The sequence below is a fragment of the Mauremys reevesii genome, linkage group 11 (genome assembly GCF_016161935.1).
Source record: "Mauremys reevesii isolate NIE-2019 linkage group 11, ASM1616193v1, whole genome shotgun sequence".
Classification (NCBI taxonomy): domain Eukaryota; kingdom Metazoa; phylum Chordata; order Testudines; family Geoemydidae; genus Mauremys; species Mauremys reevesii.
In genome coordinates, this window is record NC_052633.1 from 18,931,795 (window position 1) to 18,947,489 (window position 15,695).

Sequence of the window (15,695 nt, forward strand, 5' to 3'; positions counted from 1 at the left end):
TTATTCCTTAAGCCACATTGGATAGAAATGGGGGGAAAAAATCTAAATAAGATTGCACATGAAAGTGGAAATGCAGTAATTAGGTCCAGTATTTAGGTTAAACAAAAAAGCAAATATTATAAAAAGCTTTGTCAGTTTTTCATTATCTATGACTCTGGCAGTAGTACAGGAAACTTGCATTTAAAAAAATTAGTTTTGGTTTTCAAAGCAGTGTGGGAGATTTTGCCACATTATCTTCCAATAAAATAAAGAAAAATGTGTAGGGATCATCTCTGCATTGCTTCAAAAATGTCAACCAGGGTTTTTAACCAGACAGTTGCTCATTAAGCATTTCTGTAAATTTGAAAAAAAATTCACTGACATCATAGGCTTCCATTACTGACACTCGTGTTGGCAAATGTATTTCTCTGAAATTAAATTAAATTTTAACTACTACTTTTTATTTTGAGTGTTGTAGATTCAGAATGGTGAAATTACCGTATTGTTTCTACTTTGTCCATTGCAAAGTAGCACTACTTGGAGAACAGGATTGAGAAATGGGTTAATCACGAGGAAGCTAATGCCTGTTGTTCCTTGCAGAAGCCCTGAATCAGGGGGAGACTGTGGATCTGGATGCCCTCATGGCTGATCTTTGTTCCATAGAGCAGGAGCTCAGCAGCATTGGGTCACAATCAGCAAACAGTGCTGCAATGAAGCGTCTAGCCACAGAAACAAAAGTAGCTCAGAAACCACCTGCTGCTCGACTTTCCTCTAAACACAGCAGTATAAAAGGATCGTCCTCTTCATCTGGTAGGGTAACTAAGCCTTCAAATGCCAACTTTTCCTTGGAGGACATTACTGCCCAGTTAGAGAAGGCTTCTTTGAGCATGGATGAAGCAGCCCAGCAATCTGTAATGGAAGATGCTAAACCTGTAGTTACTGCTCAGCACAGAAGGACAGCATCAGCTGGCACAGTGAGTGATGCTGAAGCGCGCTCTATCAGTAACTCATCTCGTTCCAGCATAACCTCTGCAGCATCCAGCATGGACTCCTTGGATATTGATAAAATGACAAGACCTCAGGAACTGGATTTGACACAGCAAGGGCAACCCATTACTGAGGTAGAGTATCATTATTTCAATATAGATTTTATTTAAGCTTTCTTTAAACTTTGTTTTACGTATCTTTCAGTCCTACCCTAATGGTGCTCATGACCATGCATATTCAATGTGGCATGGGGTGAGTGAGGGTTAGCTTTTTCTTAGGTATATTGATGTTGGTTCTCTTGCTTTCTTTTGAAAAAGATTCCTTTCAAGCAAGGGAAAGGCTTTTTTTTCAGGGTCTTCCCAGCACCCTATCTATTTACATCTTAACATTTTCTGTATTTTAAAGATTTAAATGTTACTAGGTTAAATGTTCAGGAATTCCAGTACTGTTATCTGGAGATGCACTTATAACTATTTTAAACCAGAGTTTTTGAAAAGTATTTGAGGGGAGATTAGTGGTAGCATGATAGATTTGTTCATCTACTTCATGAAGAGCCTTTTCATTCTCTTTGTTAATAATGTTAATATATTTAAAACTAGTCAGATTGGCATACCTTTTAAAATGACATTGTCCAAAGATGTAACCTTTGTGTTACTACTCCATTCCAAAAAAATGGGGGAAAACATATAGTATGCTATGAATTATTTTGGTTTTTATATAGAAAGAGAAAAAACATGCATAATTCAGATAATTCATTCTAGACTTTACAGCATAACACAATATAGTACATTGAAAATTATATGATAAATTCAAATGTTCAATAGTAAGAGATTATTCAGCATATGTACTTGAAGTTCTTGCTGGTTTTATATATGGGTTATTTTTCTTTGGGCCTGAATTCTCCCTCAGTCTTCATAAAGTATTCCAGTTTGACATCCTCTTTATCTCATGACAAATCATTCTGCTGCTAGCTCCAAGGCAAAACAATTTTTTAGAATAAACAAGAAAAAGAAGATACAGTATATACATGGCAATTTACTGAGTGCCTTTGAAATTTCATATTTATATCCCATTGTGCCTTTAAGAATTTTTCTTTCAGCGATCTTAAATGCTGTATCATTTGCAGAAATAGAAATGATGATTGGATAGCCAAAATAGAGAGAGCTATACTTATACCGACATGATACAGTTGCTCCCCTGAAGCAATCCATAAAGAAGAAAATCCATCAACTACTCTCTAAACCTGCAAATTGCAAATGTTCTTTTGATATTTTTGGTGTCATAATGAGCATTTTGCATCTGTATGATGAGAGAATATTGCATGAGCACCAACAATGAAATTCTTCAGAAAATTCCAAATTAAGTTGAGATGCAAATTTGGAACAACTGGAGGTATACACAGGGATATGAAAGAATGTCCTAGTGAATCAGAGGGCTTCCTGTAAGAGAGGATTACTCATGATGCTTTGACATTAGAAACTACTACAGATAACCTGATTGCCATTCAGAAGTTTCCTGTACTGATTCACACACTTTTTAGTTTCCAGTCTATTCAAAGGAGATAACAGGAACAAATGGGGCTTATTTTTATAGATAATTAACCCAGTTTGAATGCTATACTATATTTCACTCCAGCTGAAGCAAAAAGAATGACTCTTCCAACTATAAATATGAGGCAGAAATAAGTTTATCTATTGTTAAGGCTGAAGATCATGAACTTCTCAGGGCCATGTTTGTGCTTAATATACACCTCTACCTCGATATAACACTGTCCTCGGGAGCCAAAAAATCTTAGAGTTATAGGTGAAACTGCGTTATATCAAACTTGCTTTGATCCACCGGAGTGCGCAGACCCCCCCCTCCCCCAGCACTGCTTTACCGCGTTATATCCGAATTCGTGTTATATCGGGTCGCATTCTATTGAAGTAGAGGTGTATTTACATAAAATGAATAGCTCATATTGATTTTATTTATATAATTGATACTCCCATCAGTGTCCTCTTAACTGGAGATATGCCTGTATGGGTTAAACAAAAAAAATCAAGATGTCTTTCTTGTAGCCCAAGCTGTAGTTGTCACTTATTAAGTGCTCTTCTAACTGTTTGAAAACCAATTGAGGCAGACCTGGGAGTTGTAGCCAGTCTTCTACTATCATTTATTTGGTGTATTACTGTTCTTGCATTTAGTTTGCTCTATATTTCTTTAGAGGGGTTTGGTTTAGGTTAGTTTTGGACCTTTGGAGAGGGATAGAAACCTAATACCATCCTGAGTAAAGGTGAAACTTTGGGAAGACGTTTCCCTATCCATGGAAGTTATAGTGAGTGCACTTATCATTGCCTGTTCTCTCCTGGCTGCGTTGTACCTGAGTGAAGCTTCAGAAGTGTATATGTGCAGAGTTTGAGGTCAGCTTTTTCAGTGAAACAGGCACCTATAAGGTACTGAATCTATGAGCCTATCATTAAAAATAAACCAAGAAAACCCTGTCAGTCTGACTCATGAAATAGTTAATTTATTAATCCAATAAATATTTTTTGTAGTCTGATGTTTCGGACCTTCAAATAATGTTTTAAACATACTGAATTTTTATGTTCATCTTCATTGAAGACTTTTTCCTTTTTTTTCCCAAAACACTTTAAAAATTCATCAACTTAATACATGGCATTGCTTTGTGCACAGTAAGTTATCCCATGATTGGCCACAAAAGCACTGACATAGGAGGTTAAAAATGTGTAAACTGTTCTGTTCCTTCCTGTGTGTGTTTCTGCATGTGTAGCTCTGTGTAAATAGCACCTATGGATCAAATTCAGTCTGAGTAGACAAAGGTGTTACGTAAATTGAATTTTTTTTGGTAGATGCGCATAGTATAGGAAAAACTTAGATCCAAGATTTGTATGTTAACTTTTTTAGTGCAATGAATTTTCTGCAGCTGATTCATCAGTTTGAGACTCTTGTCTCAGTCTATCTTACCTTGCAAATGATATCCTGAAGCATCAGTCAGGTTGCTCGAAAAGTTTTGGCAAAGAAGATATAATCCTGCATTCTGTCTTTCCTGGATTTTCTAGTTCTTGCTATGGAGTGAGTAATAAGCAGTCTATTGCTCCTTGATGACCTTTTTTCTTTTATATTAAGAAAAAAGGGGTTAATCACAATAAATCGAAAGGTAGATAGAAGAGGAGGTGGGGAGGAAGTTGCTTTTTTGTGTGCATAAGTGCATGTGACAGATTACTCTAATCCATGATTACTGGGTTGGTTTGTACTGCTTTCACAACTCTGAACCATTGATTGCAAGGCTGAGAAATCTGAAAGCTGTCATAGATGTGAGTTGGCCTTGTAAACCATTCCCCTTTTTAACATGAGGAGACTGACTGCTTCTCATAAGAATGTGTCTATTGTTTCTCTGCCCAGATAAATTGATAAGAATGCTCTCTTTGAGGAAGGTAACAAGGGTCTGTTAGTCATTTGATATGAGTGTGTGAGCCAAATCCTATTTCCTTTCTTTGGGGTAGTAGTAGCTACATCCAATCTGTTTAATGAGAATGCTTTGTTTTACTACACTTTTTGTCTATTTTATTTCACTACCCTGAGGAAGTGCCTGACTCCTCTGTTAGAGAGCTTGCCTTATTTCTGAAAAATCATTAATTAACTATTTAGAACTAAATTCTTTAGCTCAGGGAACTTCTCCTGATTTGTTGAGAGAGAAAAAACAGATGCGGTTCTCCATTCATCCACTCACACATGTTCCTATGCATGATACCTAAGCACCCCAAAAATAAACTCCACAGTAGCCTGTGCTTGATTAAATCCATCCTCACAACTGAAAAAGAAAGGCAGGATTCCCCCCAGAAAAGAAGTGTGCAGTGCTCCTGCAAAACTTTTCATTTGGTGGCTCACTATCCGGTGAAGGCTGGGAGATTTCCCGGCGCTTTCCAAAAGAACTGCCTCTGTCCTTCCAAAAGGCGTATGTCCTGTGTGGTTTAACATTTATCTTCATGACTCGGACCATCTTAGCTTCTCTTAATGAAGTGATTACTCTGGCTATATTTCTGGACACGGCGGAATCGAGCTTGTACCATTACAGTGTGGGTTGTTAGAAGACCTCAGATGATGAACCCTTAGAGGGTTCATCAAATTTCAGTGCCTTTTTGGCTAGTCATGAGAATCCTATACTACTTCTCTCCCATCTGGCCCTGTTACACATCCAAGCAAAACTTTGGAACTTCTTCTGTTACAAACCAGGTGGGGACAGTTTTCTGGAGAAAAGAAAGACACAAACCCCCAAATCCTGTCCTTCTGTCCAGTTGCACTTGAGGGAAAAGGCTGGAGCACACAGCTTTCAGAGATTCTTTGATAGAAAGGACAGTTTTAGACAACCACTACTGTACTGCCTGTCCTAACTAGTTGAACTAAGAGAAAGGTATCTGCTGTAGGATTTGGAAAAGGTTTCTCTCCTGGTATCTGCACAAAAGTTATTTCCTGTTCCTTACTTAAATTAAAGATTTTCTTCAAAGGGCTTGGCTACACTTACAAATTTGCAGCGCTGCAGCAGGGTGTGAAAACACACCCTCTGCAGCGCTGCAAATTGCGGCGCTACAAAGCGCCAGTGTAGTCAAAGCCCCAGCGCTGGGAGCCGCGCTCCCAGCGCTGTCCGTTATTCCCCACAGGGAGGTGGAGTACGGACAGCGCTGGGAGAGTTTTCTCCCAGCGCTGGCGCTTTGACTACACTTAGCGCTTCAAAGCGCTGCCGTGGCAGCGCTTTGAAATGCAAGTGTAGCCAAAGCCAAAGACCCTGCTGCCTAAATCTCTCTCTGCTGGGGCTGTATTCTAAGCTCTTGCCTATAGTGAAAATGATGAATCATTGAGATAATTGAGTGGATCTGGAAGCAAAATTTTTGCCCTTAATATTCTCCGTGGATAAAGTCCCTAAGTGGGCCCTCCTTACCAAATCCTTGGTTAGGCAAGTTGTCCTTAACGTAGAACCTTGAGTTTAGTCTTTTACTCTGACTTGTCTCTCTTTTGACCTTCTATGTCTCTAAGGCTGCCAACATTTGAAATCTTCTTTTTTTCTTTGCTACAGTAGTTTCTATAAGAAGGGTCAATGGCTTGGCAGCTCTGTCCTTTTGACATCCTTTCCTTGTCTTGTTCAGCAGCAGAGTGGTTTTAAGGAATTGTCTTTTTTCCCCTTCCCCAGGTTTTATTGGAATAATGAGAGGAGAATGACAACACCCGGGTAACACTAAATGAAAACACCCATTGTTTTTATAGATGTATACAAGGTTGATCTGAAATTCTGTCTGGAAAGAAATTAGAATGTTCAGTTATTCACTTTAGAGGCCTAGGGAAAGGGAAGGCCTCTAAAGGTACCTTGACTTGGGAGTAATGGGAACTTCTGTTTGCCCAGGTTGTAACCACTTCTTGGGTAGAGAGAAGGGAAGCCTTGGTAAAACATTTGCAATGAAGCAGTTTGGTTTTCCGTAAATTATTTCACAAATCATTACTTGGTTAATACTTGCAGCTCAGATGATATTGCAGTTTGATTGGTACTTCTCCCTTTTACTTACATAATGAGTAACTGACCCAAAAGATTTAGCCTGAACTTTCTGAGATGCAAAAACTTAATTTACAGGTAACGCTTCCAATTTAATAATAGTATTAATAAAGAGAAGGAAAGTAGATCATGATTTGACTAATTCTGTCCCCCTAGAGAATTTCTTGCCCTGAGCTCTTTATAGGGCAGCAGTAGAGGGAAGGCGATAATGGGGGTGGGGTGGGGGGTGGAGCAGAACATCAGTCATGCCCACCCAGCTAGTTTTTGTATCTGACGTTTGGTGAAAAGATCCATTCATGGGCGGTCATTGTTAGGGTACTGGGTATACTCAAGGGGTTGCAGATAATTTTGAAGTCTACCATTTGGTTTCTGGCACAGTACTGCATTTTTTCCTAATGTGATAGTTCTTAAAATCTGTAACTCAGTTTGTGAGACAGCAGGAGACTCTGGCTTCCATACCATGATAACACATCACTTAGCAATAAGTAGTTCCAGTTAACTGAATTTGATTTTGTACTTGTTCATATTTAAACAAGGGCTGTCAATTAATCGCAGTTGACTCGTGTGGTTAACTAAAAAAATTAATCGTGATTAGTCACACTGTTAAACAATAGAATACCCATTGAAATTTATTAAATACTTGTGGATGTTTTTCTACATTTTCAAATATATTGATTCAATTACAACACAGAATACAAAGTGTACAGTGCTCACTTTTTATTATTTATTACAAATATTTGCACTGTAAAAATGATGAAAATACTAGGGGTGTCAATCACAGTTAACTCGTATGATTAACAAAAACATTCATCACTATTAATCGCAGTTTTAATCGCACTGTCAAACAATAGAATACCAATTGAAATGTATTAAATATTGTGGATGTTTTTCTACGTATCCATATATATATTGTATCCTGTGTTGTAATTGAAATAAAAAAGTATACAAAAACAAAATGATGTAAAACTTCAGGGTCAACAAGTCAGCTCAGTCCTTCAGCCAATCGCTAAGACAAACAAGTTTGTTTTCATTTACAGGAGATAATGCTGCCCTCTTCTTGGAATCATAGAAGATTAGGGTTGGAAGAGACCTCACGAGGTCATCTAGTCCAACCCCCTGCTCAAAGTAGGACCAACCCCAACTAAATCATCCCAGCCAGGGCTTTGTCAAGCCGGGCCTTAAAAACCTCTAAGGATGGAGATTCCACCACCTCCCTAGATAACCCATTCCAGTGCTTCACTGCCCTCGTAGTGCAATAGTTTTTCCTAATATCCAACCTAGACCTCCACTGCCGCTTGAGACCATTGCTTCTTGTTCTGTCATCTGCCACCACTGAGAACAGCCTAGCTCCATCCTCTTTGGAATCCACCTTCAGGTAGTTGAAGACTGCTATCAAATCCCCCCTGACTCCTCTTTTCTGCAGACTAAATAAGCCCAGTTCCCTCAGCCTCTCCTCATAAGTCATGTGCCCCAGCTCCCTAATCATTTTCGTTGACCTCCGCTGGACTCTCTCCAGTTTGTACACATCCTTTCCCTAGTGAGGAGCCCAAAACTGGACACAGTACTTCAGGTTTGGCCTCACCAGTCCCTCAATCTGCTGGCAAAGTTCTTTCTTTGTAGTTGGCATTGCAAGGTATTTACGTGCCAGATATGATAAACATTTGTTTGCCCCTTTGTGCTTTGGCCACCATTCCAGAGGACATGCTTCCATGATGATGACGCTTGTTTAAAAAAAAAAATAAAAAAAAAAGTGTTAATTACATCTGTGACTGAACTTATTGCGGGAGAATTGTATGTCCCCTGCTCTGCTTTACCTGCATTCTGCGATATATTTCATGTTATAGCACATGTGGTTCATTTTAAGAACACTTTCACTGCAGATTTGACAAAATGCAAAGAAGGTACCAATGTGAGGATTCTAAAGATAGCTACAGAACTCGACACAAGTTTTAAGAATCTGAAGTGCCTTCCAAAATCTGATCGGGACAGAGCATGCGGAAACTACAGAACCCGAACCACCAAAAAAGAAAATCAACCTTCTGCTGGTGGCATCTGACTCATGATGATGAAAATGAACAGGCATCGGTCTGCACTGCTTTGGATTGTTATCGCGCAAAAACCCATCATCAGTATGGATGCATGTCCTCTGGAATGGTGGTTGAAGCCTGAAGGGACATATGAATCTTTAGCCCCTCTGGCACATAAATATCTTGTGACAGTGCCATGCAAACGCCTTTTCTCACTTTCAGGTGACATTGTAAACCAGAAGCAGGCAGCATTATCTTCTGCAAATGTAAACAAACTTGTTTGTCTGACTGGCTGAACAAGAAGTAGGACTGAGTGGACTTGAAGGTGCTAAAGTTTTACATTTTTATTTTTGAATGCAGGGGTTTTTGTACATAATTCTACATTTGTAAGCTCAACTTTCATGATAAAGAGATTGCACTACAGTACTTATAGTAGGTGAATTGAAAAATACTTTCTTTTGTTTTTTACAGTGCAAATATTTGTAATAAAAAATATAAAGTGAGCACTGTACAATTTGTATTCTATGTTGTAATTGAAATCAATATATTTGAAAATGTAGAAAACATCCAGAATATGTAAATGGTTTTCTATTATTGCTTAACAGCGTGATTAATCATTTTAATAGTGTGACAACCCAAATTTAAACTTATCTACAAAGTGTAAGATGTAGAAATCAGGACAGAGAAGGAACCTCTGTGTATGTATTTGAAAATAGTTATAGGTGTTGCACCAGAATTCACTCAGCATAGTTAGTACATCTTTGATGGAAAGATAATGGAGCTTTGGAGGCACATTTCAAAACTTAAATCAGACTATGAGGTGTTAAATTTAACGGCCCAAAAAAACCAGATTCAGTGTAAAACTACACTGTAAGGTAATGATAATGTTAATTAAATAAACATAAGAAAGGAAATTCAAAGTTTGACTCCCTCAGCTACTGTATCTTAGTTCTTTTGTGGGTTTGTATGACGGCCATCATTCAATTAACACCTGTAGTATCTGACACTGTATAAAAAAGCTTCCCAGTCCTTAGACTAGTATACAGGTGTGAGATCTCACATATCTGTGTTAACTTACTAAATGTTTATATGGTGACCACTAGCATATTGTATATTAATATATTTAACTATATTCATATATAAAAAGACAAAAATTAACTGTGGACCATCTACAATAAGCAATTCTTTCTTCCAAAATAGACCTGGATCATTGAATTTCATTATATTTTAGTGTTTTCTTGTAAAATATGTGCTCTAGTTCAAACAGGAATTAATTCAGAGAAGTTGTATGGCTTGCGTTGTGCCGGAGGTCAAACTGAATGATTGCATTGGTCCCGTCTGGTGTTATAATCCATGAATCTATTAATTTATTCTTGTGATGACTTAAAACAAGTTTGGCCTATTTCATCTCTAGGTTGAGCACTCTTTAACATGGGGAGTATTGGCTTTTGTATGTGTATTTGGGAGCCTATGTTCTGTTCCTTATGTTCTATGAGTTGTGTGCGGTTAGTACATATCAAGGTTATAAGCAGCTATGCGTAGTCATGACTTGCACCAGTCAGGGACTGGGATTTTAACTTTGAGGTTTCAAATTAAACCTGTTCTTTGCCAGTTATTTTAAGGCATTCCAACTGTTGGCCACATGCCACAAAGGCTGTGGTTTCTTCCAATGACCCTTTCGTCTGTAAAATTTAGCAAATTGAAAGAATTAATAAATATGAGACTTAACCATGGTTGTTAACACAGCTCCTTCTCCTGTCCCTTCCCCACTTTTTTTGGAACAGTTCATCACAAATGATATTTCTGACGTCCAAAAAAAAAAAAAAAAAGTTCAACGGTAAAGGAAAATTCTGTGAATCCTTCATCCTGAAACGCTATCTGGTTTTCAGCTATTTTGGCAGCACAAATATCAGCAGTCCAGTTATTAAAATGTTCCTGAAATACAAATCAAAACTTGCCAAATCTTATGGAGTTATTCAAAATATCTTAAAGATAAACTTATCAGTTTGTAATTTTTAGGAACTTGTTTGTTTATGCATTGCAATGTTCATCTGCATTAGCTACTCCCATAAGTGGTTTGTGTATAAGACCAGTACGGCATTCTGTTTGTATGATGTACTATAGCTACAAGGTAGTCTGTAACAGAAGTCTTTTTTGGAGAATATTGGTTGTTTTTATTGAGGGTTGTTTTTTTTAAGAAAGGGAAGTAAGATGAACTGTGGGGAAGGATTTGAAGAACTTTGGAATGGAAGATCATAGAAAACTAAAACTCCAATCTGTTTGAAAATCAATTTTATTTGTTTAGGTAGTTCATTGCAAACATTTGTGAAAATAGTATCAACCTCGGTGCACAGTGCTGGAAGCCTACATGCACTTTCTCACTTCCAGCCATTTAATGAATAGTTTTGGTAGTTAAATTGCTGAAATATCTTGACATTTCAGTTAATATAGTTTTCTTGGTTAATATATAACCTAGGTGTTAAGTTATTTAAAATCAACATGTTATTTTTATTGCTTTTCCATGCCTGCAGCTATGACACTTTGTGGTATGTCTTCAGATCACACAAGCTAGGAAAGCTTAGACTGGGTCAGTGTTTAGACTGGAACCTCCATGGAAGACCTACTTGATGTGGGGAATGGCTCTTGGCCATTCAATAGGTAACATTCGTCCCTCTGAGACAGTACTGAACCAATTCCCTAATCATAGTTTTAGGATGTACTGTGCTAATGGAGTTTTTCCATCATTCTAGTTAAATTAAAAAATAATGTGTCATCTGTCATCTGGCTGGTTAAATTGACCGTAATGAAGGAATTTGATATTTGACTTATAGATTAAAAATTTTAAAATGTATGGGGTTGCTACTACAGCCATATTTTAATTTCATTCAGTTTTAGGGCTAAATGTTGTCTCCCCGATCCCTCTTTGATTTTAAAGTAATGTATTTTGTAGGCAAACATAGTAGACTGTTTCCTTTCCACTTTAACTTACTTTTCTTAAAGCTATAAAAAGCAAACACAAGGAGCAGTAGGAGCGAGAGAGAGAGAGAGAGAAAAACATTAATTCTTAAAAGTACTGGCTAAGTACTGCACTGTCTACCAGAAACTTAGGTGGGTTGAAAGCAGAACATGAACTCATTCCACTAAAACAGAAGAGAAAACTTTGTGTATGATAGGAAAAAATCCTAAAATTTTCCACTATGACCAGTTATCTGAATCTATTTCTTAAGAAGCCTTACCAACGGCCTCTTGCAGGTGACTCTCATTGGTATGAAGATGTCTGTCTACCCAGATACTTATATAACCCTCAGCACTGTACTGTCTTAGCACGTGCCAAAATTTAAATAGGACTGTGCTCTCTCTCTCTCTCTCTTTCTCTGTCTCCCTTCCATGTTTTTTTGGAGACTTCAAATACGCGAGAACTTCCAGTGCCCAACTGTGTATTCTTCTAAGAAGAGGCTTAGCTCAAGACTTCAACCTTCATTGAGCTGGTCAAATGATGGGCTTTCTCCTGATCTATGGAAGAAGTATAGACACTTGCCAGTAGCAGTCAGCTGAACTAGAACCTCCTTGAACTGTTTGGATCCAAGCGTGCATGTGCTTTTTCTGATTAGAGATGCTGATGACAATAGACTAATCAGTGTTTATTGTTGATACCACAGCTGTCCCCTGTAAAATGATCTTTCTAAGCCTTTTAACACTTTACTCCTTCACATGTCCCCATGAGAGAAATCAGTTTCCCTTTCCCCTTCCTCAGATGTCCATTAATGAAGATGACAGGTTTGGAACAGTGCACTCCAGTAGGAAAATATAAATAGCTCTTTCCACCTCCACCCCCGGCCCATCCCCACACACATTCAATAGGTACAGATGCATAATATATACTGTACCATTAATATGGACAAACTAAGGGCATATGTACAGGGTGGAGTAATGTGCACTCTGGGATGTGCTTTTTGTTGCGCATTAATTGATACTGTTTCAAACAGCACTACATTAAAGAGCACTAGAAAACTTTTAGTGCCCACCAGCAAGGTCTAAATGGACCAAGTAATGTGCAACATGTTAGTGGACTTAGAAATCACACCCTCATGCATTACCTCACTGTGTAGACAAGCTATAAGAAAATAATTGAACAGGAATTCAGAAATCAATAGAACCCTGTTTAAAAACCTCTAGATGAATAACCTCACAAGAAAATCTGCACAACTCATACTTAAGAGGAGGCAGATTTCTGCCAAGGAACTGGATCGGAACTGAGAAAGAGAAAAATGGGATTGTGACAGTGTTAAGCTGTGATGTTGTTAAAAAGTTTTCTGTCAAAAGCACCAACTCCCAGTGAAAATCTCTCCCTACAAGCTGTGATGAATTAGTATGGGAGCTTGTAAATAATATATGATCACAGAATATTTTTCTGTTTTGTAAACCAGTTTCTTGTCCTCCTGATACTGAAATAATTAATTAAAAGTTTAAAAAGTACAGGGATTCATAGTGGAGAAGAGAGGGGACTAGAGATACATCTGTGTAAAATTAACAAGATTACTTGTTTGGCCATACTTGGCCAAAAAACACATTTGGAACAGCTGACCAAAATTAGGAACATAGTGGAATTGTAAAATGTGAAAGGAATTTCTGTAGTTTTCTTTAATAAATCAAATACTGTTACAACTTCCAGAAATGCAAACGGGGGCGTTTTAGAGGAGCTCGACGCTGTGGAGTGAGACATACTGAAGGGACAGTTGACAATTGGAGGCTCATTTATTCTTGTGTTGCTGCTGTGTCATTCTTGCACGTGATATTGGTTAATTTTTACCAAGTTGGATAAGGATTGCATGTGCCTGGTTATGAATAAAACAAAAACAGCATTCCATTTTAGTTTAACATATTGTTAGGTTTAGATTTGTAGTTAAGGAAGAAAATGTGCTGTAAGTGGCATTATTTTCTGTGTTTGGGGTTAGGATATTTGTGGGGAGGTAGGACAAAAGGTGCAAAGGGTGCAAACCCATAGCTATTTACTAATGTATATTATCTGGGGTCTGGTTTCTTCTTAATCAGTTTGTGTAGCTGAAAAATGTGTACTAACATACACCTCGACATAACGCTGTCCTTGGGAGCCAAAAAATCTTACCGCGTTATAGTTGAAACTGCGTTATTTTGAACTTGCTTTGATCCACCGGAGTGCGTCCCCCCTCCCCTCGTGCACTGCTTTACCGTGTTATATCCGAATCTGTGTTATATCGGGTCGCATTATATTGAGGTAGAAGTATATATTACATGAAAATAAACAAATATACTCATCAGAAATTGGTTACTATTTTCTTTCCTAGTAGTCTAGAATGTAATACACAAACAAATTGTGTATTTTTTTGTAGGTGGAAGGGGAAAATAAGCATCTATTCTTATCCTTAAAAATTGATAGTTGTTGCGCAACAGGGTGGGAGCAGGGACGTTGCATGTTTCTTGATATGTTTATTTTCACTTCTCTTTCTTTTACTGGTTCACATCACTGCTCATTCCCGCTCTTCCTGCATGATAATAAATGGTGCCTTTTCCTCTTCTTCCTTTTTCTTTCATTTTCCCACTTCTCCTCCCCCATTCCTTCATTTTCACAGCATAATGTTTCTGTGGGACATCCCATCAAGCAGTCCAAGTGTCACATTGACTTCACAGAAGAGGAGGCTGAGCTGACTCCTGTAAGTTATGACGTGTCTGTCTCTCCCCTTTTTGTGCGCCTGTGGCCCCTTGTAATTAGAAACCACATCAGTGGTTTGAGCCTTATACATTAACACCTCAGCAATGGAGACTGTAGCGAAGCCTATATCATAACCTGTAACATTTTGCAGACTTCCTTACCTATCCTCTATCAATTAATTCCCAAATGTACTAGTTTGAGTAAGCTATTTACACTCTAGTTAAAACTGTGTATTAAGCCTGATTGCCGCTAGCAAAGCTTCACCCATTCCAAGGGAAGGGTGCAATATGAGATTTCTCCACTAGATGCGTGCTAGGATTTATAATGATACCTCGCTCTTATACAGTGCTTTCCATCCGTAGATCTCAAAGAGCTTTGCAAAGGAGGTCAGTGGCATTATTCTGGTTTTACAAATGGGGATGCTAAGGCATATGAAGGTCACCCAGCAGGCTAGTGGCAGAACCAGGACTAAAGTCTTCTCAGCATTTATTTATAACAATAGAGTAAAAGTATAAAAACTCAGTTTGGTAGGCAAGTGTGTCTACAGAATTTAATGTATTTAAACTTCTTTACATTTTTTTAGTCTCTTTCAAATTAGACATTTTTTTTCCTTCAAAAGTACTATGTCATTTTGAATCTTAAAAACAAGAGTCTGAAGAACAGGAAATATTATTACAATTTGAAATTACAGTACAGTGACCTTTACTCGGAATTTTAAGAGTGCCAAAATGTGGGTTTTTCTTATCAGATGTCACTGTTTCTGGTCCCATCCCCTTTTCCAAATTTTTGTCTCTGAGAATAGATATGATTTAAAAATGGAATTGCAAAACAGCTTTCTAGTTCTTCCAGTGACTCTGTAAAACATAAATTGCACAACAATGCCCTCAGCTGGCTAAATTAGGCAAATCATTTAGTATTCATAATATATTTTAATAGAGCTTGATAAGCCAAGAGAATCTTGTGAAAATAGAATATTATTTAGATTCGATACGTAGGTTTTCTGCTTCAGTCATAAAAATAAAGTTTAAAAAAAAATCCAAAACCTGATTAGTCATGTTAGTCTTTGGAAAAACTTCTGGTGAAAAACCATTTATTCATAACCCAGTGGTTTACATGGATGTTTTTCAGGATTCTTCCTTTTGCTAAAGTCATTATAGAAGATAAGTTAGACAAGAGCACAGCAAATGTAGATATCCTAGTAATAGATGAATTTCTATATAAAAGGAATGAATCAGTCAACTGGATAATGACATACAGTACTCTAGCTTTAGTAAAATTATCCACATGGATAGAACAATTTCTCTGTGAATGAAAATATACAGAAAAACTTATATGGGTTTTCTCCTTGCCATGCTAAGTAGGAACTTTTCTGTGTTAGTCATTTGGTTTTTTGTTGTTGTTCTTGATGGTCATTCTTTCTTACATCTGTATATTGACGTAGTCCTTATTTTTTAAACATCTGATTAAT

At 37.6% G+C, this 15,695-nt stretch overlaps 1 protein-coding gene across 1 annotated transcript in view; it reads left to right on the top strand.

Moving 5' to 3' along the window:
- RAPH1 (Ras association (RalGDS/AF-6) and pleckstrin homology domains 1) overlaps window positions 1-15,695 on the top strand; it is a 145,821-nt gene that overhangs the window by 79,475 nt on the left and 50,651 nt on the right. The window contains 2 exon segments of the mRNA XM_039494697.1: window positions 580-1,100; window positions 14,148-14,228. Coding sequence (XP_039350631.1) covers window positions 580-1,100; window positions 14,148-14,228 — 602 coding nt within the window.